Source organism: Euprymna scolopes, chromosome 5 (genome assembly GCF_053919585.1).
Source record: "Euprymna scolopes isolate OS-2025 chromosome 5, ASM5391958v1, whole genome shotgun sequence".
NCBI lineage: Eukaryota > Metazoa > Mollusca > Cephalopoda > Sepiida > Sepiolidae > Euprymna > Euprymna scolopes.
Window position 1 is genome coordinate 168,175,168 of NC_136486.1, and position 27,670 is coordinate 168,202,837.

Here is a 27,670-nt window from a genome sequence, read left to right on the forward strand (position 1 = left end):
CTCCGACCTTCTTCAGTCAAATTTGGGAATCTTTGTTGAACTTGTGAAAAATATATACATATATAAAGGGTGTTTTTTTGGGTTTTTTATAGAGGTGACGAATTTGAAATTTATCATATAAATATGTGGTTTATTCCAAAGATTTATTTTTGGTATTTATAATTTGAATACAATTTTGGGCATAAGGCCCCCGAGTCTCATGCATATATCTCGTGCACAACTCTATGCATTAAATTAGGCTGCATTTTCACAATAATGCGTCAACTATCTTCCAAATCAACTATATTCATAAGTGACCTCCCTGACAACATTGTCTCTGAGATGGGTATATATGCTGATGACACTATGTTCTATAACAGACACGACAGGAAAACAAATGGACACATATCTAAAGAAATGGCAGAAACACAAGAGAATGACCTCCAATCTTTAGTGGAATGGGGGACAAAAATGGATGATCACATTCAATGCTGCCATGGCTAAACTTGTTTCCTTTAATAATTACAAGAAACCTTCTCTACCACCAATAGCAATGGCCAAAGACTCTTTATCTGAAAGTACTTTCTTTAAACTCCTCGTCCTAACATTCACAGGAAACATGAGTTGGAAAAATTACATTGAAAGCATTGCTAGAAATGCTGCAAAGAAGGTGGGTTCACTCTACCATGTTAGAAAGCTATTAACGCCTGAAAGTATCCTATACCTCTATAAGGCCACTATTCGCCCATTTATGGAGTATTGTTGTCATATTTGGTCTGGTGCATCTGCCACTAGTCTCTCGCTCCTAGACAGGGTTCAAAAGAGAGTCGTCAATCTGATAGGTCCTGAACTGTCAGCTAAACTTCAGCCTCTGTCACATCGATGAAATGTTGCACCCCTCTGCCTGTTCTACAAGTACTTGAATGCTCTGACGAACTGCAAGCACTTGTGCCCCTCGACGTAAATACCCCTGACAAACCCGACAAGCAGCTAAATCCCATCCCTACACAGTAGAGATCCCTAGATGTAAGAAAACCTTCTACTCCAGTAGTTTCTTCCCCAGAACCGCTAGACTTTGGAATTCCCTTCCGGGTCCCTGCTTCCCCAACTGTACTGACATGCAGAAGTTCAAGTATAACGTGAACCGACATCTTGCTGCCCAACTTCCTACACAGTACCCCTGATGCTTATGCCCCTGATAGTAGCCCCCACAACAAAGTGGCAATGTGTCTTGTTTGGGGTGAAAATGTAATAAAAAAAAACAAAAGAAAGAAAACTAACTAATGGTCAAATTTTCACGAAATTATCAATAATTATTGAATTTTGAATTAATTTACATGTAAAATGCAGTTTCCAAAAAATATATGAGAGGAAATATTTTTTTTGTACCTGATAACACATATATTTCATTTCATGCAATCTGAATAAAATATATTACGATCCTTCGAAATTTTAATTATATATATATATATATATATATTTTAACATTATATATATATTAACATTATATATGCTGAGGATACATTTATTTTTCATGTTTACTATGCATTTGTATATAAAAAATGCAAATAAATTCAATATTATGTTTTGAAATAAACAAATCTCATTAATATAAACTATAGTCTATAAATCTATAGAATTGCAAAAATCTATAGAATTGCAAAAAAAAAAAAACATTCCAGAAAATAATTAATTTTTAAAAGATTAAAATAATTTAAATTCCATTCTTCTGAAATGTTCAGTTTTAACCATAAAATTTTGGGTAAACGTTTTCTATTTTTTCTAATTATTAGGCATTACTCCTATTCATATTTTATGCTTTTGACTTATCTGTAAATAAACAATTCCCATGAACAGCTTTATAATGTACACACAAAATTATGAGATCACCAATTCTGTGGGGAGTAATGGATGTCACTACTGACCATTCATGAAAATGAGTACATTCATTCATTCATTCAAAAAAATTACTTAATATTTTTTTTTTTTACTTAGGATTCTCCTATATTACCCGGGGCAATTCCAGAAAACTGGTCCTGCTAGTGTGGTAATAAATAGTGATATATAAGAAGTAATAAGATTGTACATCTAGAAACAAAATAGGTTTATGGCTAAAATTTTTACTAAAATTGTCTACAAGGACCCGTGTTATAGTGAATAAAGTACTTGGTAAAATTTACTTGTAAAGTTACACTCTTCTGGAGGTTGTAGGTTCAATCAATACAATTGTGAATTATTTAGGATTTTTACCCAATCATGGCTGATGGAACGAGAGCATGCTATTCCCATGGATTAAATAAAGGATTTCGTTTGAAATTCCCTACAAATTTCAAAGTTCGACAGAAAGATTCCTGTTTGAGATGACGTTGATCAAGGCATTGTGAAAACAACACTCAAGATGAGATTAGTAGTTCGAATAATCCAAATAATATGAATAACTCAGCCCCAGAACTAAAGTATATCTTAGTATGCATCTTGTGTTATTACATAAAAAGCATTTGCAAAACAAACATTGATTAACTCACATTTAGTATAATACTTGGATAATATAAGATTTGCATAAAATAATGTAGTGATGTATGAAATCAAGATAAAAATTTTGTCTTTATATCTTAATTTTCAGACATGAAGGTTTCCATGGTAACAAGGATTTTACCAAATGTCTGCCGTATCATCAGCCGACTCGGAAACGGCTCAGGAATTGTGTTCCAGGCTGATTTGGTGATTACCTGTCGTCACGTCATTGGCAATGATAAAAAAGGTACATTTTTTTTTTTTTAAGAATTTTGCATTGGATTATAAATTCATGACTGTATCACTCTTTGTCTCATATGAATGGTTCCCAACCTGTGTCCATAAAGCCTCGTACGTGTTAAACCAAATCTGTAATAGCCACAGGAAGTTGAAAGAAGAGGTGAACATAATTGTTGCCATATTTATTATAATTCGTATTTGTTTGGTAAGCCTCTTTGGGTAATTTAACATATTTCATTTTAATCATCTTAACTTTACTCTAAAGAAGGATTGTACAGTTCATTTAGTAAAAAAAAAAATCATTATTGTCGTCATCATCATCAGTAGTAGTAGTTTAATATCTGTTTTACTTGCAGCAGTGTATTGGACTATTAAGCAGGATTACTGAGTCGGAGATAAAACTCCTAAGAACGGTAAGAGTTAGTTGGATTATTTAATCTCCAAAGATTCAACGGACAGTTTAAATATTGGAAAACTTTAAAATAAGGAGAATCCATATATTTTGAAATTCAAGGAGTTGGAATGCATATTAAAAATTCTGACTCCGTAATTTACTCTTAGTGTTACGTTGTCGTATCATAAAATGAGCGTTTGTTGTATATTGGTTGAAATTGGAATCGAGATGCTATATTAAAACGTGTCTATTTATAAAAGATTGCGTGTTTAATTATCTTATCAGAGTTAATGTCGTTTGTGTGTGATCATCTAGTGGTCTTTCTATTACATATGTTCATATGCTGTTAAGTGTGAATATGTGTGTGACATGTCATTTGAACATACCTTCTGCCATTTTGTTGGTCCATCTGGAAATTCTCGTCTGGGAAGGAGACTTGATACCTGTTTTTGGGGGACGAAGATTTATTTCACACCAAGACAAGAAATGGGTTCTATAGTTTTTTTATTCACCTTCCAGTTTATTCACAGAAGATTGGAAAGCGAATTTAGCCTTTGTTGTAGGTCTTATTTCTACCACGTCAGCGTTCATTCCCCACCCCCAGCGAAGGGGAGGAGACAACAGCGAAGCCGTCTGCTCTCGTCCAAGTCACAACCAAATCTCGTTGATTCAGCTAACCTGATTACATGACTCACACACAATCAAATCAGCTGATCTTGACTTCCGGTCAACGTGTCTACACTATAATTCACACTCTCCCTCTCTCTCTCTCTCTCTCTCTCTCTATCCATTCTCTAACATTTTCCTTCCCCCATTATTTATAAAAATGTATGACGAAGACATACATTTTTTTTACTACCCACTTTTTCTAAGGGAATCCTAAGCTCACCCCACTGGCAAAGGAACTGTCATATCTTTATTCAATAGATCATAATTCAAATAGATAAAATTACATCCACAAATAATACCATGTGGCGCGAATCCTTGCGTCCTCGAAAGTCAACAACTCTCTGTGACCCCATGGCCTCCATCTCGCATCTTAGGATCATGCAGAGATCACGATATCTCTCGTCACACTATAACGTGTTTCCACAAGCACATGACTCATACGAGATAAAAGATTTTTCTTATAACATTACGAGAGCATTTTCCTATGTCTCCCGCCGAATTACGCATCTGGAGAAAAATCCCACGAAGAAATGACACACAAAAAAAAAAAATTCTACAACCATTTTGAAAATTAGAATAAATATCGACTGAACTTTTGACTCTTCCAAACTTAAGAACTAGTTGACCCTTTATTCAACCCAGTAGTGTGTCTTTTTTCTACACTGCTTAAATCTTATCTCTTTCTCTTTTTTAACATTTCATCATTATTATTACTATCATTATTAATTAATTAACATGTTCTTACTTATAAATTAATCATTATCTCAATAAACCCCACAAGGCAAAAATTCACTCCTCCTCCATTCTGCGAAAAAAAAAAAAATACATGTCCAAGAAGAAGAAAAAACCAGCACAATTCTGATGTGAGAAAATATCAATCGCATGAAAATATAAATAAAAAAAAAATTCTTATAATCATTCACAAAGTTTCATCTCACCAATAAAAAGTTACAAATAACAAAACATAGATTCGTGGAAACCCAAAATTGTCCACATCAGCAAATTCCGAGGTCGGTTACATCACCTTTACCACTTCACAGAATCTCAAAAATAAAAAAAATTCTTACGAAAAAACTGTACAATTAGAGAAAAAACAATTTCACATTAGCAGAAACTGTCCCTTGCTTCTTAACAAAAAAAAAACACATTGTTTTTCCTAAAAGTATGCAAAGCTTTTACAATTTAACCACATTTTAACTGTATATAATTGTTTAACCTATAAATTCATAACAAATATTTGATTGACATGTTTCTTGTAATTGTGACAAGTCTCTTCATTCACACTCTGTAACTAAAGTTTATATTTCTTTTCTATTTCTTTTTGTTTCTTTCTGTTTTACACATTGACTGGATATTCAAAATTAACAATTTATTATCAGTATGTCGATTGATATATCTTTCTTTTTCAATTTCCTCTGTTTTACACCGTAACATAGCATTTTTTTTCTTTCTGTGTTTTCATATTTAAAATCAACAATTCGTTATCTGTATGTCGATCGTGCTATCTGTTTTTTTATTTTTTATTTCTCTTTATTTAGCATAATATATAACTATACATAATTTTAATATGTCTTTTTTTTCCGTTGTGTCTATATTGTGTGTTTTTTGTTTTCACCGTTGTTCAATGAAAGGACCTTATGTTGTTTTTTTCCCACACTCTTTCTGGGTGTTCTGGTTCAAGAACGGCACAAAATGAGCGTTTGTATAAATATACGGCGCAAACATAGAATGTTTTCTATGTCTCCCGCCTTAAATAATTTATTCGGCCAGACCCCTTTTCATGGCCCATATGGCATCATTCAGGGATGTGGGTAAAGTAACCTAATGTTCATTAACAGCTGTCTTCCAGCCATCCCATGCCAATTCCAATATCAAGGCACTTCCCGCCTTATCTCAAAAAAAAAAAAATTTTCCGACATCTCATCTGACAGATTTCTGACTTCTAAAGTTCTTAAGTATTAGCGGCATATATTTTATCTTTTTTTTTTTATTCTTTCTCCTACTTCAGATTCACTACATAGTGGTCACGTCACCACTACACGTCCGCTCTTGAGTTGGAAGTTCTATTACTCCCATGATTGGGCATTTTCAATCAGCCGAAGCTCACAGGCGGCCCTATCTGCAAGCTTAATCTATGTGGGTGCATTCTATCGCACACCTTCGTTGCAGCTACAACAAGCCTTTTAAGCCCATAGGCCTGCAATACTCCCATCTTTATTGTATGTGAAGAATATGATCTTTCAACCGTAACACTGGTCAGCTTAATCAAGCTACATACAGACGGTGAAAATAGCATTTTTCATAATCGAAAAACCTATTAAAAAATCCCCCTTGCAGGGTCCTGTGAATCTCTTCAAAAAAAATAGTTAACCGCCTATGTAAATTTAAACCTGCCCCCTTTTTAAAATTCTAATTTGACTAGACCGACCATTTTATCTTAATCTAATCTTCTGATTTTTTTTCTTTCTTTTTTTTCTTTTTTTATTTTTTTAAATTACTATTTTGCAGACCCCTGGAAAACAACAATTATACATTATATAATACAATATCAAATCATCAATACACATTTTTTCTAACAATGAACATTAACTTCTAAGTAATTACATAAAACAACCTTCTTCAGTCCTTAAAAAAATGTTCAAAAATGCCGTTAAAACTGGAAAAACAACGTTCACGATTTACAGAAACAGTCCATTGCTTCTGGCCTGAAAAAGAGCATCAATTCTTTTTTTTCTTTTTTCTTTTCTTTCTTTTCTTTTTTTTACCAGTTCAAAACAAGCGATGGCCATTTCCTCTATAAACTTCTGGAACAGTGTAAATATTTCAAATCATGATTGACAATTCAAAACAATTTCATTTGTGCGTGTTCCCATTACATTTTCTTACTGTCTCATCAGTCCATTGCTTTAAACAGAATAACGCAATTCTTTGTTTTTCCCTTCTAATTTTTACATTAAGTGATATTTTTCTTCGGTTCATAACGAGCTAATTCCTAATACGATCAACATTTTTTTAAAACTATTTTCTATATATAAAATTTTACATCTGTGTGTCTGTATGCCTTTCTTTTCTTTCTTTGTGAAAAGGTTGTACATGTGTATTGCTTTTTTTTTCTATTGTTCTTTCTTTTTTCTTTTTTTTCCAGACATTTTATTGTGTTTTATGTGTTTTTCTTGTCTTTTTTTTTTTCTTGACATGAAATCTCATTCCAATTTCAGGACCTACTTCCACGTTGTATTTTTCACCCCAGGTTTGATATCACATCGTCGATGCAAACTGGTCAACGGACACCAAATGAGTGTTTGTTACGTTGTCGTATCATAAAATGAGCGTTTGTTGTATATTGGTTGAAATTGGAATCGAGATGCTATATTAAAACGTGTCTATTTATAAAAGATTGTGTGTTTGATTATCTTATCAGAGTTAATGTCGTTGTGTGTGTGTTCGTCTAGTGGTCTTTCTATTACATATGTTCATATGCTGTTAAGTGTGAATATGTGTGTGACATGTCATTTGAACATACCTTCTGCCATTTTGTTGGTCCATCTGGAAATTCTCGCCTGGGAGGGAGATTTGATACCTGTTTTTGGGGACGAAGATTTATTTCACACCAAGACAAGAAATGGGTTCTATATTTTTTTTTATTCACCTTCCAGTTTATTCACAGAAGATTGGAAAGCGAATTTAGCCTTTGTTGTAGGTCTTATTTCTACCACGTCAGCGTTCATTCCCCACCCCCAGCGAAGGGGAGGAGACAACAATGAAGCCGTCTGCTCTCGTCCAAATTGCAACCAAATCTCGTCGATTCAGCTAACCTGATCACATGACTCACACGCAATCAAATCAGCTGATCTTGACTTCCGGTCAACGTGTCTACACTATAATTCACCCCCCCCTCTCTCTCTGTCTTTCTCTCTCTCGATCCATTCTCCAACATTAGGGTCAAATTCTGTTAAATATTCCATACAATATTTCTCCAAAATGTTCTGATGATTTCTCTTTTTATCATTTTTCTTTTTTTATGAATCCAATTGGAGTTTAAAGTTTTCTCTGCTGTTGCTTTTACTAATCTTGTAACAAAAATATTAAGAAACAAATTCGATCGGTTAATAGATTTAGTTTTGTTCGCACATAAAGTTTTAGCCTCAGCTCTTTTCCTGCTATTAAAAGCTCGTAACTGTTGAGAAATTGTAATCAAAAGTGATTTTCGTTTGTTGCTAACAATCGCAAACGTTGAAGTTGCATCAAACATATCCGTGATTAATTACATAAATAATCTAATAAAGTATTTTTGGAACATTTATTTTGTCGATGAACTTTTGTAGAAATCAAAAAATCAAAAATCTTATTGTAAAACTTATTAGCCAAAAAACTGACAAAAACGTGACTTTTTGTTTAGTTCCGGCAGAAAGCTATTAAAGTTTTATTTACAAAAGTTGTTCATTAAGTAATGCCCTTGACTCACAGATCTAACTGAAATTTTACATGTGCAATGATATATATCTCTATAGGTTATGTTGCAAATTATAGCTTTGAACTAAATATGATTTCTGATATCTAGGTTTTTGAACTGAGTCAGGTGTAAAATTGAGCTTGTTGAGTGTTGTGCAGTGATCTGAATTTTGTATTTGAAATAATGCACATCTGAGGAAACTTTTGATAGAAATGAAAAGAAAAACATACGTTAATGATGCTCAAGTGACCTTGTAAAATACTGGCATCATGGATTCAAACATAAACGCAAATCTGTGGAAACAGCTTTCAGACCTGATCGATTCTCTTCTATCGTTGATGAGACATCTTTTAGTCAAGTTAAGGCTGGTATTTTGGAAGATCAACATGTGACTATTTGCTACATAGCCTAAGAGGTCAAGATTAGTATAAGATCTGTAAAAGCTGTTATTCATGACCATTTACCTATGCATAAGGTATCTTCCTTTTTTTTTTTTGCATAAGATGTCTTTTTTTTGCATAAGGTATCTTTTTTTTTGTTTTTGCATAAGGTGTCTTTTTTTTTTGCATAAGGTGTCTTCTTTTTTGCACGAGGAGTCTTTTTTTTCCATAAGGAGTCTTTTTTTTTTTTTTTTGCATAAGGCCCCTTTTTGAAATAAAAGCATTTCCCAGACGATGTGACTTTGATTTCCAAAGTCATGTCATGGTTGGAGGATCTACCATGAGGTGTTCTACATAAACGGTTTACAGAGCTGCATTAAAAAATGGGAGAAATGTGTAAGTCTGGGGCATTCCTATGTAGAGAAAGACTAATAACTGTGCCAAGGATCGTTGCTCTACTGCTATGGAAAGTGGGTCAAGAGCATTACTTATTGAATACTCCTTGTAAACATCATAATTATAATTCGTAATTTTTATACATCCTAAGGGCTCTTTATGTTAATTTTGGGGCAATTCTATTAGATAGTTTTGGGACCAATAAGTGCATCATCATACCTTTTTTTCATGATGACATGTGTCAGACCGGTTTTAGAAATTGATTTCCAAACTAACCAATCTCCACCCAGGTCTTTATTTATCCTTCTTTTGTTCAAGTCCTTTCTTATCCCTTCTCATCTTTTTCTTTGCCTTCCCAGTAAACTAAACCTACCATCTTACTGTTCCACTATACTAAACTACTAACCCAAGAACTCTTATACAGGGTGCAACGATAAAATCATTCCCCTAGAAAAGACAGCATAATTCCATTTCTGTTTGATGAAAACGTTTTCTTTTTGTTTGTTGTTTTTTGTTGCAGACCCTCTACTAGTTGGCCAGTTGTGTACAAATCCCAAGAGCGATAGGAGCCTTCTATCATAACTGAAAGTGACACAATGTTCAACAAGTGAGATTGGAGATGCACCATTTTACAACTCTACCAATTCAAGTTATGACAACAGGACCATTGCCAGCAACCTCAAAATGGTTTTTGGTGTGGTTTCAAGTGAGAGCCATATTATGCCATTTTACATTTTCGAAGTCAGCTTGAAAGTCAACTTTAAAGTGTACCTGGATGTGCTAAAGAGTGTGATGATCCCCTGGTATAATCAGGTAGCTGTTGGCAGACCTTGCGCTGGCCCACAAGTCCATCGAGGCCCAGGCTTGGCTTCAGAAGGAGTGTTATGACTTTGTACCCTTTTCTCACTTTCCTCCCCTGACCTGAACCCGCTAGACTACTTCGTTTTATCATATGTCGAGAACATCACCAACATGACCTCTCACAACACCAAAGCCAGCCTAATCGCCGCCATTGGCTGAGTATTTGCCAAGCTTCTGCTGGCATTTGTGGAAAAGGCATGCTCCCAGTTCCAAACCAGTAGCAAGGCAGTGATTGAGGCTAAAGGCCGCTACATTGAATAGATGTCAACTCTACTACATAATCAAGTTTTAAAATAAAGCTGTAATGTTGTTTTCTTTAGAGCGATAAATTTCTCATTCTACCTGGTATATTATTTCAATGTGGCCATACCATCAGAGTCTCCTGTTCTGCACACTTATACTGTCCAGATTTAATTTTCCTCTGAAGTTGTTCCTTTTTTTTTTTTTTTTAGAAAAGAATCTTACATTGTTGAGTTGAAAATTTATAACTGAATTTCACTTGGCTTTACTAATTGGTTACCAACCTGTGTTCATAAGTCCTCAAAGGTGTTAAAACAAATCTGAGGATGGTTGCAAGAAGTTGAAAGAAAAGGTCAATATGATTACTAACATGTTTGTTATAATTGATATTTGTTTGTTATGCCTTTTTAGGGAATTGGACACTTCCTGTTTTTGGATTTAAAAGGGTTGTTATGAAACCTTTTTTAAATAAAAACAAAACTGCAATTTAATTTGAGAAAAACGAAATCAAGTGGAAACAAAAAAGAATTATTCTTATCGATCATCGATCATACTATTCAAGTAAATACAATTGAATAATTATTTTCATACAAAAAGAACAAGCATCGAATTGCTATGTTTTTTCATGCTTTAAGATGATCATTGTTCCTCAGTGGTACTCTGATAATCAACACTGAAAAATTGCCATCTTGATCTTTGACAACATGGGTTGAGTGGTAATTTGATGGACCTGAACCCTTCAACATCTGTGGTCTTCATCAGAGCAGTAATCTTTTTGTGAGCAAGTTCCAAGTGACCAACTGGAACCCAGGAACGGCTAATGTTGGGGATGTCAACAGGATTAAGGAGTACATTTTAACCATTCTAACTTAACTCTAAAAAAAGGATTGTACAGACCATTTAAAAGACAAAAAATATCATCATCATCATCATCATCATCATCATCATCATCATCATCATCATCATCAGTGGTGGCAGTAGTAGTTTAACATCTGTTTTACATTGAGGCATGTGTTGAACTTAAGCAGAATTGCAGAGTCAGAAAGCAGAGGTTTGGGAAAAAGTCATAATTTTTTTTTTTTTTTTAAATTCAATTTTCACCTCAAACGTAGAGGGCTACTACCAGGGACATAAGTTGCAGGGTATTATGAAGGGAGATGAGTAGCAAGATGTCTGTTCACATTGCACTTGAACTTCTGCATATCAGTACAGTTGGGAAAGCAGAATCTCGGAAGGGAGTTCCAAAGTCTAGCAGTTCTGGGGAAGAAACTTTTCTAGTAGAATGCTTCCTTACACCTGGGGATCTCTACTGTGAAGGGGTGGGATTTAGCTGCTTGTCAGGTTTATTCACATCGAGGGGGTACAAGTGCATGTAGTTCGTCAGAGCATTCACTATTAAAGTACTTGTAGAACAGGCAGAGGAATGCAACATTTCATCGATGGGACAGAGGCTGAAGCTTAGATGACAGTTCAGGACCTATCAGGTTGGCGACTCTCTTTTGAACCTTGCCTAGGAGCGAGAGACTAGTAGCAGATGCACCAGCCCAAATATGACAACAATACTCCATACATGATAATAATTTTCTGTAACTATTTCAAAGATAAATTAATAAAATTTCAAATTTCAAAGATAAATTAATAAAATTTAAAAAACCGAATTAAAAAAAAAAGCTTGTTTTTACAAAAAAAAAACAAACTTTAATTATCCTCAGAAAGCGAGTTTAGTAATAGAATCCGGCCTCTGCTGGATCAAAAACGCATGAAAAGACAATATGCAAAATTTCTGTGGAAACCCAAAATGTCAAAAAGTGAATTTAATTTTTAGATTTATAGAAAAATTGAAGCATTATATCTTAATTTCTATATTTTTGAAGATTATAAAAAAATCCATTATTTAGGTAATCCTGTTTTGTTGGAAATAAAAAGAACTGCTTAAAAATACATTTTTCCATTTACAGATTAACTTTAAGCTTTAAGCAGTGAAAAAGTAATCGGAAACTTATAAAATAATAATAAGCCATTTTTCAAAACAATGAGTCCTATCAGTTTTCACCATTAAATATAGCTTTTTTAATGACGTAGAATCAAGTACAAATTATTTTATTTTAGTTTTATTCAGTATATAGAGCAATTCCACTGTTTATTTTTTTTGCTAGAAAGTGTATTTTGAGATGTTTTTCTTATTAAGTTGTGAAAACAATGAATAAAAAAAGAAAAAAATGTATCTCAGAAAATATATCACATAAAAAAGAATTAATAAAAATTTAATGGAAAAGAAAATATATCACATAAAATAGAATGAATAAAAATTTAATGGAAAAGAAAATATATCACATAAAAAAGAATTAATAAAAATTTAATGGAAAAGAAAATATATCACATAAAATAGAATTAATAAAAATTTAATGGAAAAGAAAATATATCACATAAAATAGAATTAATAAAAATTTAATGGAAAAGAAAATATATCACATAAAATAGAATGAATAAAAATTTAATGGAAAAGAAAATATATCACATAAAATAGAATAAATAAAAATGTAATGGAAAAGAAAATATATCACATAAAATAGAATTAATAAAAATTTAATGGAAAAGCAAATATATCACATAAAATAGAATTAATAAAAATTTAATGGAAAAGAAAATATATCAAATAAAATAGAATTAATAAAAATTTAATGGAAAAGAAACTATATCAAGTAAAATAGAATTAATAAATATTTAATGGAAAAGAAAATATATCACATAAAATAGAATTAATAAAAATTTAATGGAAAAGAAAATATATCACATAAAATAGAATTAATAAAAATTTAATGGAAAAATATATATCACATAAAAAAGAATTAATAAAAATTTAATGGAAAAGAAAATATATCACATAAAATAGAATTAATTAAAATTTAATGGAAAAGAAAATATATCACAAAAAAGAATTAATAAAAATTTAATGGAAAAGAAAATATATCACATAAAATAGAATTAATAAAAATTTAATGGAAAAGAAAATATATCACATAAAATAGAATTAATAAAAATTTAATGGAAAAGAAAATATATCACATAAAATAGAATTAATAAAAATTTAATGGAAAAGAAAATATATCACATAAAATAGAATTAATAAATATTTAATGGAAAAGAAAATATATCACATAAAATAGAATTAATAAAAATTTAATGGAAAAGAAAATATATCACATAAAATAGAATTAATAAATATTTAATGGAAAAGAAAATATATCACATAAAATAGAATTAATAAAAATTTAATGGAAAAGAAAATATATCACATAAAATAGAATTAATAAAAATTTAATGGAAAAGAAAATATATCACAAAAAAGAATTAATAAAAATTTAATGGAAAAGAAAATATATCACATAAAAAAGAATTAATAAAAATTTAATGGAAAAGAAAATATATCACATAAAAAAGAATTAATAAAAATTTAATGGAAAAGAAAATATATCACATAAAAAAGAATTAATAAAAATTTAATGGAAAAGATCAAAGTAATACATATACTTGCTTGTTATTGCAAATATGACCGGTGATAATATATTTGTTAAAACATAATCTGATTACCCAAAATATATAAATTTCAAGCATCTCGAAGTACAAAATTCAATTCATTCAATCTGGAATGTGGTGGCACATTAACCGTCTGTTGCTGCTATAAAAAATGATGTAGTTAAAAGGTTTGCATGAGAGTAGTAAATTTATAGGGAGGAAATATAGTTGCTTCCCTTATTTTCGAAGACTATTTGGGAGAAACAGAAATCTCAGAAAATATTTTTTTAGAATAGTAAAAATATAAGAATATTTTTATGAAAGATGTTTTAATAAACTCTTTTAGTATTGAGTGGAGAATGTTTACATTTTTTTTTTTTTTTACATGGAGGTCACCACTTATCAAGGCCCGGAAGCCACTCGGGGATAAGGATTATTGCGTGTACAGTAATCACTGAAATAGTATCGTAGTAATCATTAGTATTGGATATTTGATAGGGTGTCTTACTTAAGAGAGCGGTTTGTCAGCAATTTGTTTATGTTGGACTTGACGACATCCAGTCATCATCAAGTCAGGTGGGAAACAGGCAAACGGAAGAGAGTTCCACAGTCGTGCACTTCTAAGAAAGAAGCTCTGCTCATGGAATCTACGTTTGGATTTGGGCACAGATAAAGAGTGGGGAAAATTAATGACAGTAGTTTCAGCTAGACGGATGTTTTTCATAAAAGATTGGCGAGGAGGGACCAGAGATTGGAGCTCAGACGAGCACTTGCCATGGAAATAACGATAGAACAAAGACAGGCTCACAACGTCTCTTCTGTGAGAGAGAGAGGCTGCAAGGAAGAGAAAAGGGCATCCCCCACTAAGCCACAAAGTCTATTTTGTACTCTGTCAAGGCAGGATAGACTGTTTTTAGCAGCTCCTGCCCAGATGTGGCAGCAGTACTCCATCCTTGGATGTACTTGGCTTTTATATAGATAGAGAATTGCATCAGTAGTGAGATATCTTCTTTACATAGGAAGTGCTTAATTATTTTATTATTGTGATTGAAGATTCACATGAAAAATCAACATTATGTTGTTATATATATTAATGAGTTTATGTCAAAAAAAAAAAAAAAAGAAAGAAAAGCAGTTCAATCCTTGATGGTGGCTTGAGAATCTTCCAATGTGGAGTCAGATATTTATGGAGGGATTTTTCTCTGATTGACTTCGTTAAAGTGAGTTTTATGTTTTTAACTTGCCTTCTTTTGATGTTTCTTAATCACCTTCCTTTCTTTTTGTTTTGGAATACTGTGTCTGTTTTTTGTTACTAGTTGATCGTTTCTGAAGAGCAGCCAAATAAACCAAGGAAAATATTATGACCTTCACCGAGGTGAACGATTTATATGACCTTCACCAAGGTGCGCGACTTGACACACAAAAATAAACCGCCTCTTAATCACCTGCTAACGCACGCGTCACTGTAACGTCCAATGACAACAACAACAACCTTCTCACTCGACCTGCCTTTATACCACTATCTCAATCCCTTCTTTTGCGCATGCGCCTGTAGATTCCTGACAACCTCGAGACTTCTGCTTATAAAAACCCAAGTTTTGTCGCGCATGCCTATACAAGGCACAAACATGAGGGCGTTTGTTGTGTTGGTAAGTACTACAAATATTTTTTATTATGAGTTGTGCAATGTGTGTAGGATGGTAATGAATAAAATATAGGCATTCACGGCAATAAAAAAAATTATCATTGTGAACTGAATCTTTCTTTTTGTCATTGGGATGTAATCACCCGATCACCACCACCACCACCACCACACCCGCATATTTTGAAGACTTAGATTTAAATCATATGCTATTACATTTAAATAGACTTTGAATAACGTTGAATATATATATATATATATATAATGTCAACAGATTTCAATTATATTTTGACATAAAAAGTCTGTCTGTTTTTTTAATATATTTTAGTATCTTTGAAACTATACAATGAAAGTGAATGGAGAGATGCAGTTGTGCAATATGCAACACCAAAAGATGATCCACTGGACATTGCTGTACTTTCTCTTGAAGATCCTTCTGATGAACCTTTAGAGAAAATTGTTCCGATGGAGACGGCACAAGCTGTTGAAGGTAACTCTCTTCTCTTATTTTATTATGAATGCGTTTATATTCCTATATTTATAGAAGAGACATTTTTCTTCCCTAGAAAAAAAAAAAATTATAGCAATAAACACAGATGCCACATATACATTCAATATGGTCACACTACCTGCCAATACCTGATGCATGTTTTTCAATTATTATCAATCGATTTAATTCAGTATACTAAATCCCTATAATAATTCTGCAGAGTATCACTCTCTTAAAAAAGTCACTTTCAGGTGGTGACAAAATACTTCCTCATGTATGTAAATGATGAATGATCCCTTTCATTTAATTTTGGGGGGGATTCCAGCAATTTGATTGGCTGCTCAGATTCGTTTCACGGTTTAAGAGATTGTATCTTTAAACACTTTCAGAGTGATTTTATGAAAATTCAATATGGCTTCCCTCTTTACTCACTTCAACAAAAACCTCCGCTTAGACTTTCACACATAGACTTTTAGACTGCTTAGTGTGAACAGTACACACAGTTTTATTAGTTTCTTTAAAAGACACACTACAAAACTGTTCATTTCCACTGAATACATCACTTTCCACATTGACCAGATTTACTCATTCTTTCACACCTGTAAGTAATAAAATTGTTTTTCTAGCTTTGACTTCGACACCTCAAATTTTATTCAACTGTAACCTATTGCATTTTGTGCCAATCTACAATTGCAGTTTGGCACAAACATAGAATTTCAACCTATAAGCACTCTTTAAAAAACCCCTCCCTCAAGAACCAAACCTCTCTATCTAAACATATTTGGCAACTCAATGATAAGAATATTTCATTCAATCTAAAATGGGAAATAGTAGGATCATATAAACTGTATACCCCGGGAAACAGATCCTGTACTCTTTGCAGATTTGAAACCCTCAAGATTTTGCAATATGATAATACCAAAAACAAAACCACTCTATTAAATTCAAGGGGGGAACTACTATCACCATGCATTCATAAACACTGGTTTAAATTTAACAAATATAAACCACCATAGCTCATAAAAACCTTTCTTATTAATAATATATCCTAGATTTTGTAATAGAATGTCTTTACAAATAAAATGCCCTGGAAAAGTAACTTCTGATTAACATTTACCAGTTGTAAAATATATCTAAAATCGCAGTTATATTTTACAACTAGTAAACGTTAATCAGAAGTGACTTTTCCAGGGCATTCATTGTAAAACACAAATATAAGTGTAAATTAATATAGACGAAATTTGATTTTAACTCATTTTTCTATAATAAATTTTTTTTTTTAAGATTTTATTTTTTGACATTAAACGGCAATTTATAGTATTAAAAAACTTTATTTCCTGCAAATATAATTAATAAACTTGTATTTATTATATTTTTTTTTTTTCGTGTAAATGACAAAAAACTGGTTGCTTACTTTAGCTTTCTAAAATATAAACATTTGAATTATGATATACTTTTTCAGAACGTGCAATGGACATTTGATGAAACCTGCATTTTTCATAAAAATTCTCTTTTATATGTAAATTCATCCAATAGTAAATAAGTATTGGAAAATTCATGAAATTCTGACCATTGATTTTTACAATTTTTATCAACAACGCATGTACATATGTACCAAACAAATAGGAATGTTGTTTTAAATCGTCCATAATGTAAACCTGATGTTAGTTTCACATTTTCATAATTTTTTTATGAGGGTCATTGAATTTAATCACAGTATAATTACGTTGACACACTGGTTTCTGCTTGATCATCGAAGTTAAGCAACGTTGAACCTGATCAGTACTAAATGGGCGACCATTTGGGACTTTCAGGTGCTGTATGTGCTCTCTGCTTGTCTCGGCATTGTTTCCAGGTCAGGGTCTTCTCCTTGCCATGGGACTCAAACAGTGTCGATTCAGGAAAGGTGTGGTTAGGGATTGTGCAACCCTTGCCTCACAATTACACATGCAGCTACCCTTACAGGGGGTATCCTTTGTCTTTCAAGACTGAATGGAGGCATCGTCATCGTCGATTTAATCAAATTAATAATTACCTTAATCTAGGAGGACTTCTCAAACAAGGAAACGAAAAACAAATGGTTTCAGCATTTTGAAATACTTATTTACAACTGATTCATAATTACCTCAGTCTAGGAGGAATTCTCAAACAAGAAAGTGTTAGAGATACTGAAAAATAAATACTTTCATCATTAAAAAATCCTTATTTTGGAATATTTATCATTAACTCAGTCTAGGAGGAATGCTCAATGAAAGATTAGACACAACAAAAATCAAATGGTTTCTGTATTTTAAAATACTATTTAAAAGATTAACTCTTTTTTTTTTCGGCAACTAAGCGGGGGTCACTTACTTCTAACAGAAAACTTTGGGGCTGATAGTTTCATTTTTACATCATCTGCGATGAAAAGTGACACGCAACAAAAATAAGAATTACATTTTTGACAAAAGCTCTAAAATAATTTATATTGAATGTTTCTAGTACATGTAAACAAAATTACCTCAGTTTAGAAGGATTTCTCACTCGCGGAAAAACTCTAGAAATTATGGTTTTAACTATTCCAATAATTATTCATAAGCATTTAATTGTTCTTTCGTGTTTATGGTAGTATGGGAAATTCTCATTTTTGTTCATTAAATTTGATGCTGGCATATCATCAGTCAATTTCATTTTTAACTGTTTTGAATACTTTTTTTTTTACTTTAACATTTTTTTATTTACATTCTTAATTTACCTAGCGCTTGATAAAACAAAATAATTACAATTTCACTAATTTACGAAACTAACATAGGAAATACATTTTCTTTGCTACCGCTCTGAAATAATATGCATAAATTATACACAGACAGGATGCAGGTCAGAATATATGCAAAGCTTCTGGGACTGTTTATGCATCCGAGAAATCAAATGTAAAATAAAATTACTATTTTAATTAAAAATAAAAATTATCTTATTTTAGTCACGGGAATAATTCTGCCCCAACAAAAAATGTAAGTGTAAATTTTGTTATTTTCCTTGCATGAAGAACATTGGATTTATAATGATGATAATAAAATTTAATGATCAGTTTATTTTTTTTATAAAATATTTAATAATGATAATCAGCTTATCCAATCAAATTTTAATCTTAATTTTTAGCAAATTTTGATAAAACCAATAATGAGGAAAAAAAAATGAAACATTTTAGTGTAATGCAGTAAAAATTTGTTTTTGAATTTTTAACTTTTGAACAAAAATATAGTCAATATATTTTATATTCATCTTCTAATATATAAGGATTAATTTGACCAAGGGAAGAGTCTGTCAGATATGTGTATGCAGTATGATAATGTATGGAACTAAAATCTGTCCAATGAGGGTTGAGGACATGCATTGCATGATATGAGAATGTTATGATGAATATGTAATGTGAGGGCTTAGTTCTGATAACCTCAGAAGAAGATTAAGTCTGCATGATATATGGAGATGTGTGCAGAACAAGAGAGTTTTTTCGTATGTAATGATACACAAATTGGTGAGAGTTCTTGGATTAGTAGATGTAGAACAGTTGAGGTAACATGTTTAATTCACAGGAGAAGACTAAACAAAGCATGGGAGGAAGAGATAAGAATGGCCTTGAGAGAAAGAGGGATAAATAAAGACCTGGTCAGAAATGAGCTAGTTTGTTAGTAAAAGCTGTCAAATGCATGCAATCATTTAAAACTGATTTTAAATCAAATGATGATGATAATGATGATATCCATGAAATGGGTTTTAAACAACAACAACAACAACAACAATAATAACAGCAGAAACAACAACAACAGCAACAAATCTATATATCTATGATAATCCTCTTAAAGAAACTTACTTTTTATAAACAAACAAAATGTTATTTTTTTTAAATCTCCCAACAAAAATCATAATTTTCAAATTTTAAAGAAATTTTCAACATTTATTCAATAAATATTTTATTAAAAAAAAATAGGCTATTTTATCACACTTTCTGAAAAAGATTTTAATTAAAAAAAACAACAAAAAGTTATGAGTTTCCTTGATTTTTATTTTCATATAAAAATTGTCAGGTGACACTTGATTCCTTTTTACCTTCCTGAACTCGTCCCCTCTAAATATTGTCTTTTCTATCTTTGCCAGGAATGTGCATCTATGCCATTGGTCATGCCTTGTTCTCATCATGTTTTGATTCCAGTCCCAGCATCACATCTGGGACCGTATCTCGTTTGGTCTATCATGATGGCAAACCAATTCTAATTCAGGTATTCATCAAAATAACACTTTATTGATGCATGTGTATGACCCCAAACCTCATCTAATATTTTGTTAAAAATATTTTGTGAAAGGGAAAAGCGTTTGTGTTATAATCAATTTTCAATTAATGAAAAAATCTTATACAATCAACTGCCAGAATCTGCAACAAAGTCAAAGAAAATACTATAACTCAAAAAACCTAAAAAAGACAAATCCAAACAAAATCTTAAACTTCATCAAAGAAGTTAGACTCTTCAAAAAAAAAAAAAAAAAAATTCCAAAACATATTTAAACATATTTAAATTTCAATAACATAATTATCATGGCTTAGAATTCAAATTCACAGCTTTAAACAATCCATAGATGGTTGGTATGTCATAAACCAAATGAAACGGAGCTTATAACCTTTTCATAGACAGAAAATGGCTGACTTACCTTACCCATTGACTTGTTCTAAATAGTTCTCAATGGATAGTGATATCTAGTTATTAAAGTGATCTGAGCAGTAATGTAGTAGCAGTAGTAGCAATGTTCGTTTCTTTTTTTTCTTTGTGGTTGGAATGATGGAAGCAATTAAAAGAACAACAACTTGATTATTTGCTCTGGGATTTGATTTACTTTTTATAAGTAGATTTAGATGAATTGCGTGCCCCCCCCCACTCACTCCAAAGACGGTCCTCAACTTTGATTTTCTTTCATGAATCATTGTAATAAAGAAAACATTTTTTTAACAATTTTCAGTAACAAAAAAAAAAAAAATGAAATATTCATTTGAAAAATTTGGTTATTTCGCAGTTTATCTCATTGCATTCTTCTGTCATGAAGACCGAAAAATCAAACAATGATTGAATGAAAATAGTCACCATGCGTAAAATTCTGACTTGTTTGTTTTCATATAATACTTACATTCATTTACTTTTATTTTGAGAATAATTTTTTATACTTATTTATCTACTTGATTTAATTATATAGATATATCTTAAAAATAAATATAATAGATAATTATTTGTTTATTTATTATTTTTACAAACATATTTAAAATATATATTTTTTTATCTCTGAAAAGAAACAAGTTGGAACTTTTACGCATGGTGATGATTTTCACGACCATTTTTCACCCTTCATGACAGAAAAGGATAATGAGTTAGGTGTACTTGTTGTGCACTTTTGCCACTATGCTGAAATATTAACGTTAATATTTTGAAAGCCATTCATAACATAGGGAGGGGAGAGTGTTTTGTAACTATTTTGTGCTTCCACCTAACAATTTAATAATGATAAAAAAGATATCGTGAACTTGAATTTAACCTGAAAAAACTATTTAAAAATAGAGCGGTGGCAAAAGTGCACAAGCACCATGAGTTAAACTGACAAATAACCAAAAATATTTTGGTTGACTAACGGAAACAGTTGAATACTGTGGTTGTTTTATAACTTCGAACGTAAATAAACAAAACCCAAACCAACCAAAAATCTTTTTCTGATCGCTTCTTAATAGATAAAGGGAGATAACTCATTATTTGTAATTCATGGATTATCTCTCTTAAAATATTTTCGAATTTCTGTTTTAAATATAGGTATGGGCAAACATGGAGACATAAAGATAGAGGGACATAGTTTTAAAAACAGATTTATCATAATTTTTTTGTAGGTTTTCGACTACCTTTTGATTGTATTTGAAAGATTAAAGACTAAAGTTAATTTCCAAAAGGAAAAAGCATGTATATGTGAAAAAAAAAATGTTTTCACGGCGAGCTAAACAATTTGGCTAAATTTTGAAGTTAAATAAATTCATTGTAAAAATCCTTTCAAAGATAAATATTAGTTTTCTGGGTCTATTTCAATGATAATTAGTAAATTAAAGTCCTAAGATATTGAATTAAATTAAATAAACAAAAACACCTTGTTTGTACAAAAAATAGCATAATTAGCTTTCAACAGCGAGAGATTCTCACTTGGCAGAATGTCAACAAAACTAAAGTCTCTGAAGATGGATTATATGGAAGTCCAAAATCGTAGGCATTCGAAAGCCAGTCTGAAAATGACGCCAGGTAGTTAAGCGGAGGTAGGGGGTGCTGGTTTTCTTCCCCCCCCCAACCATGCATCTGTACATTCCTATCGTGAACGTTTGTATCATTTTTACGATTTTTTAATTTAATTATTTTTCTATGTTCCTGCTTTTAAATTAAACCATTTATTTTTCAAAATTATATAAAAATTATGTTATGCCAAAAGTTTCACATTCATGCCAGCAGGGAAATTTTAGAATCTTACATATAAAAATTATGCATGACCTGTAATTCAAAAATTATAATTTTTTATGTGAAAATATTAAATAAACAATGCTTAATTCAATGATAATATTGTTAGTTTGAAAACTTAGTTTTTCTTCAAGTTATATTGAATTTATTAATATGGACTTTAGGGTCTTTTTTTTATAATATTCCTGTAAAGATTAAATCATTTTTTTTTGATTTGTTACAATTTATGATACTTTATTTTCATAAAAAAAGCAAAAATAAAATTGGTTAATTGTTTGATTTTTGGTGAATTTTTAAGTAAAGGGAAGTGTCAAAATGTTTTTTTCATTTTGAGCATCGGCATACATTTTGAACATACCTATTAAATACCTTAACATATTTATTTACGGCATATTTACTAAACTATATGGTAAAAAAAAAAAAAACTTTAAAAGGTTTGCCTTTATCAGTTTGTGTTATTTGCACCATTCTTTTTACAAAGAAGAAAAAAAAGTATAAAACCAAAAAACTAGTTACATTAAAGAAAAGGGAAGTAAATCGTTGTATTGAATACATTTTCACGAGGTACGTGCAAAATGAATGGCTAATTGTCAAAATGTATAAACATTTGACCCTTCATCCTCACTTAAAACTTCACCAAAAAAAATCAGGAAATCAACCAATTTTAATGAAAATTTCAGTATTTATTAAATAATGATCACAGAATATAATGAACAAATTATTTTGTTTGAATCTTAGTGTAAATGTATTATTTTGTGTAAACAAAAAACACCTTGATTAATGTTGTAGTTTTAAATACTAAAAAACATCAACAAAAAAAACAACAAAAAAATATGCATGAATTTATTTTTTGCTTTCTTTTTCAAAATAAAGCATCATAGATGTTAACAATGAAGAAAAAAAATTGGTGGACTTATTTTTGTGTGCGCACATTCAACTTTTGTGTGCACCCTCAAAAAACAAACATGGCGACCAGTGACAATAATACAGAATACATTGGATAATAAATATCTTAATGTCATAAAAACTATTTGTCGGTGACAGTTTTAATGTGATATTCATTCAAAACAGACCCAAAATTTTTAAAGTAAGTCTTTAGTTAGTACTCCAACACATCTTGATAATTTTATAAAACACTAAAAACAATTTATTTTATGCAAAAATAATTAAGGATAATGTGAATTTTTTTTTTATCTGTCACATCTTTAGATGGGACGATTTTTGAGAAAGGGATGCATTCAGTTGTCACCGGTTTTCCAAACTTGAATCTCATTTTTTGTTTACACTTCTGTGCAAACTTTTCTTTTAAGCTTTTCTGTTAATTTTCTTTTCTGTCCATTTGTTTTGGAATAAACATTGCTTTTAAACTAACAAAATTGGGCTTACAATCTTCAATATTTTTATATCGGAGACCCTTTCTCCTTTTCATGTATTTGCTACTATCGTTGAATTTGAACCAAGAAAAATGCCTCCTCTTTCCACTCCAGTAAGGCGCCCCCCCCCATGCAACCATGAGATATTTTTACCTAGTTAATGAAGCGTCCTTAACACAATACATTGTCTATGTGGAAGTAATTCGAGTTTATTTTGTCTGCCTAACACACGCTTTCTGAAGTTTGACTGCTGAAAATGCTGTAGGTACCGTAAGCAAGATTTCCAAAAAAATAAATGCTAATAAGCAGAGCACTGACACTAATTGCAGTGGACTTAGTTGCATTGTACAGGTCCACCAAAATGTTTTTTAATTTTGGGAACATTATGAAAAAAGCCCATGAAGTCCATGTAAATGAAATCAATATAACTCCAAGAAAAATTAATTTCTTGAGCTAACGATATTATCATTGAATAAAGTATTTTTTATTCAATAATTTCACCAAAGGCATAAGACATAATAATTGCAAAAAATATTTGATGTTATGTTGAAATGAACAATTTAGCATAAATTTAGGATGTAATATTTTAACATACAATGTTCAATGAACGGGACCGGAGATGCGCTGCTGTACAACTCATGTTCTCTATCAAGCCAAGTTATGACAACAGGACCATTGACAGCACCCTCAAATTGCCACAAATAACAGAGATGTGTCCAGGGTGATGAAAACCAAGGTTCCTGCCACGATTATGGTCTTTGGTGTGATTTTAAAGTGAGGGCCACACCATGTCACCTCACATCTTTGAAGTCGGCTTAAAAGTCAACACCAAAATGCACCTGGATGTGTTGAAGTGTGTGACGATCCTCTGGTGCAACCAGGTGGTAGCTGGCAATCCCTGGATGTGGCAGCAGCACTTGGCGCCAGCCTACAAGTCCAAAGAGACCCAGGCTTGGCTTCAGAAGGAGTGCTACGACTTTGTACCCTTCTTTCACTGGATGCCCTCCTTCCCCGACCTGCTGGACTACTTTGTTTGATTATACGTCAAGAACATCACCAACATGACCTCCCACAACACCAAATCCAGCTTGATCGTTGCCATCTGCCGAGTATTCACCAAGCTCCTATGGTGCTTGTAGAAAAAGCATGCTCCTAGTTCTGGACCTGTATCAAAGCATTGATTGAAGCTGAAGACGGCTACATTGAATATATGTCAGCTCTACTACATAATCAAGTCACCTGAATTGATTTTTTTTTCAATAAAAGTTTTAAAATAAAGCTGTAGTGTTGTGTTCTTTAGGGCGACATTTTTATCGTTCCATAGTGTAGATTAAAAAATAAAGAAAAATCTGTGTGATGTACGTATCCGTGATAAAACAAAAATATTCTATTCCAAAATTCATGTATATTGATCACGTGGTTTTATTTCAAAATAAGAAAATCAAATTCGATGAGTATCCATGGAGTGACTGTCTCACCTGCCATTTTGAAAAACATCTTGAAAACAAAGGAGATAACTCAATAATAATTCAAAACCTGCAAGATTTATGTTGCAATGCTTTTAATCACTTCCAAATAATTTTCTATACAAAAATAAAATTACTTGATCAATTTACATGATTTTTGGAATATGGTATTTTCATTTCATTAAGGGTGCATACACCAAACGGATTTTTCTATCTTGTCCAGAATTCCTCCTATATTAAAAAACAAAAGTTTTTTTTAATATAGGAGGAATTCTGATCAAGATATAATTTTTTTTGTATTCCAAAAATCGTGATCTAAAGATTTAATCCTTATAGTGTTTGCGCACAATAACTGTAAAATTTATGTGAAAGGTCATCTTTCTCCACCTCTTTTGATAATTGTTGCAAATCATTTTGTATTATCATAACAGCCACTTACCATTGGTTTCTCACATACTATGATGATTGGTCTTTACTGAAATTTGAAAGGTAATAAGTCTCCCCCAAAGACTTCTAATGGGAGTCTGGTTGGTGCTCTCTCTCTCGCTCTTTGGTCTTTTCATCTGTCCTGATCCTCAACAATCTTTTTGTGTGATATGATTTGAGGCTATTGGATTTGTAATAGTTTCAGTTATCCTGGGCTCATGTGATGATCTTCCTATGTTTTTCTTTTATTTTGATTTCAACTCATGTGTGACTCATAGTTTATGTGGATTGGTTTTCCAGATTCAACGATTTTCCTTAAGATTTTGGCTATTCTCATCATTACTGTTCATTGTCTCAATCTTTCCTTTAATTTCAATTTCTCTCATTTTCCCCCAGGTTTTTAGGATTGTTCCCAGTGTTCCTACAATTATTGGTAGTAGCTTTACTTCATGTTCTATATTTATTTCAATTTACTGGCAATTTTCATGTATTTGTTTTTCTGTCTCCTTAATCTGCCCCATGTGAACTGCTGGGATGGCAAAATCTACAATTTAGCAATTTTTAAATTTATTTTCTTGTTGACTATAATGACAATCTTCTTACTTGATAAGTTTATCTATTTATACTGCCATGTTGCAGAAGGGTTCATAATTTTTATTTTCCATTACTGTCTTGGATTTTTGTCTGCAGTATCTGTTTGCATGTTGGAAATGCAGTCTGCTTTTTGTATTTTAATCTTTTTCACATAAACAGCTGTGATTAACCCAGCAAGCGGTAAAATCCCACCCCTTCACTGTTGAGATCCCTAGATGCCAGAAAGCCTTCTACTCTAATAGTTTTTTCCATGAACTGCTAAACTTTGGAGTTTCCTCCCTGTTTCCTGCTTCCCTGACTACACTAACTGGCAGAAATTTAAATGTAATGCAAACAAACATCTTGCTATTCAAATCCTTACGTAGTGCACTTGTAGACACGATCCTTTACGTCCAAATGGCAATGTACCTTGTTTGAGGTGAATATGAGCAAAAAATTAAATCTAAAAAAATAAAAAAATGTTTGTGAACTTCATTTCTTTGAATGTAACTTTCGTCTGTGCGTTTATTTATGTGACAAAACCTTAAATGTCATTGTTTGATTTTCCTCTTTTGTCTTCACTTAAGTTTTTCTTGTCTTCTCTTTTTAGTCAAGCTGTGCTCTGTATCCCGGTTCCAGTGGAGGTCCGTTAGTGGACGATAAAGGTCGACTGGTCAGCATATCCCGGTCCAATGTTATGTAAGTGTTTCACAGTTTATTCTTTAGGTATGCAATCGTGTTGCATCAAAAACTTGGTATTGCTACAATCACAAATGCGCTTTGTGTCTCAGCTGGTTCAGCCATGTCCAGCTTGCCACTACTTGCATCAAGTCATAACACAACTCTATCTTTTAGGAACTATGAAATGTGGTAGACTGAGGAAGGTCTGGCTCGAATGCATAAAAAAGTATATGACTATATGCAATCTGACTGATGTCAACTCTTTGGATTAGATCATATGGAGAGTAAACGAGAAATGTTGCCTGATGTTGCCCACGTCAGAATCCATGACACTTGCAGCATGCGAAATATTGAAATTGGATAAAGATGACATAAATCTGGTATAAAGTTGGATTTGGGGTTTTTAATACGTACTGTAAAAAGCTTCATTTTTAACTATAAGAAAATTGCTTATATTTTATACTAGCGGGGGGTACCTGGCGTTGCCCAGGTGTTTGGAGGTGTGTGTGGTTTTAGGTAAATCAAAACACCCGGGTGTTTGTGTCGGGGGGGGGGGGTTAAAAAAAAAAGTTTTGGTAGGTGAGTATGAAGGATCGAACCCAAACCCTTAAGTCGAAGTTGGAAATTAAAGTGTGAAAAAAAACGTGTGACGTTAACCACTGGGCCACCACGAAATAATAACGGAAACATGTTTGAATTTATTTAAGTATTAAAACTTGGCAGGCCTGTTTTGGGGAGAAAAGAAAAAAAGAAACGTATACAACTGTTCAGCCTGGCTTTTCTTTGTTTTATTTTTATTTATTTATTTATTTCCGGAAGTTATTATTGCAGTTTGGCTGTCAAATCGATTTCCAGGATATGAGTTGTG

General features: G+C 31.9%; 1 protein-coding gene across 4 annotated transcripts in view; it reads left to right on the forward strand.

The window, feature by feature from the left end:
• Positions 1–27,670, forward strand: part of LOC145277035 (peroxisomal leader peptide-processing protease-like) — a 214,181-nt gene that overhangs the window by 158,341 nt on the left and 28,170 nt on the right. For all 4 annotated transcript variants that reach the window (XM_080128662.1, XM_080128663.1, XM_080128661.1 and 1 more), the window contains exons 4-7: positions 2,603–2,740; positions 15,613–15,774; positions 19,909–20,030; positions 26,732–26,820. In XM_080128662.1, coding sequence (XP_079984788.1) covers positions 2,603–2,740; positions 15,613–15,774; positions 19,909–20,030; positions 26,732–26,820 — 511 coding nt within the window. The remainder of the gene's footprint in view (positions 1–2,602; positions 2,741–15,612; positions 15,775–19,908; positions 20,031–26,731; positions 26,821–27,670) is intronic.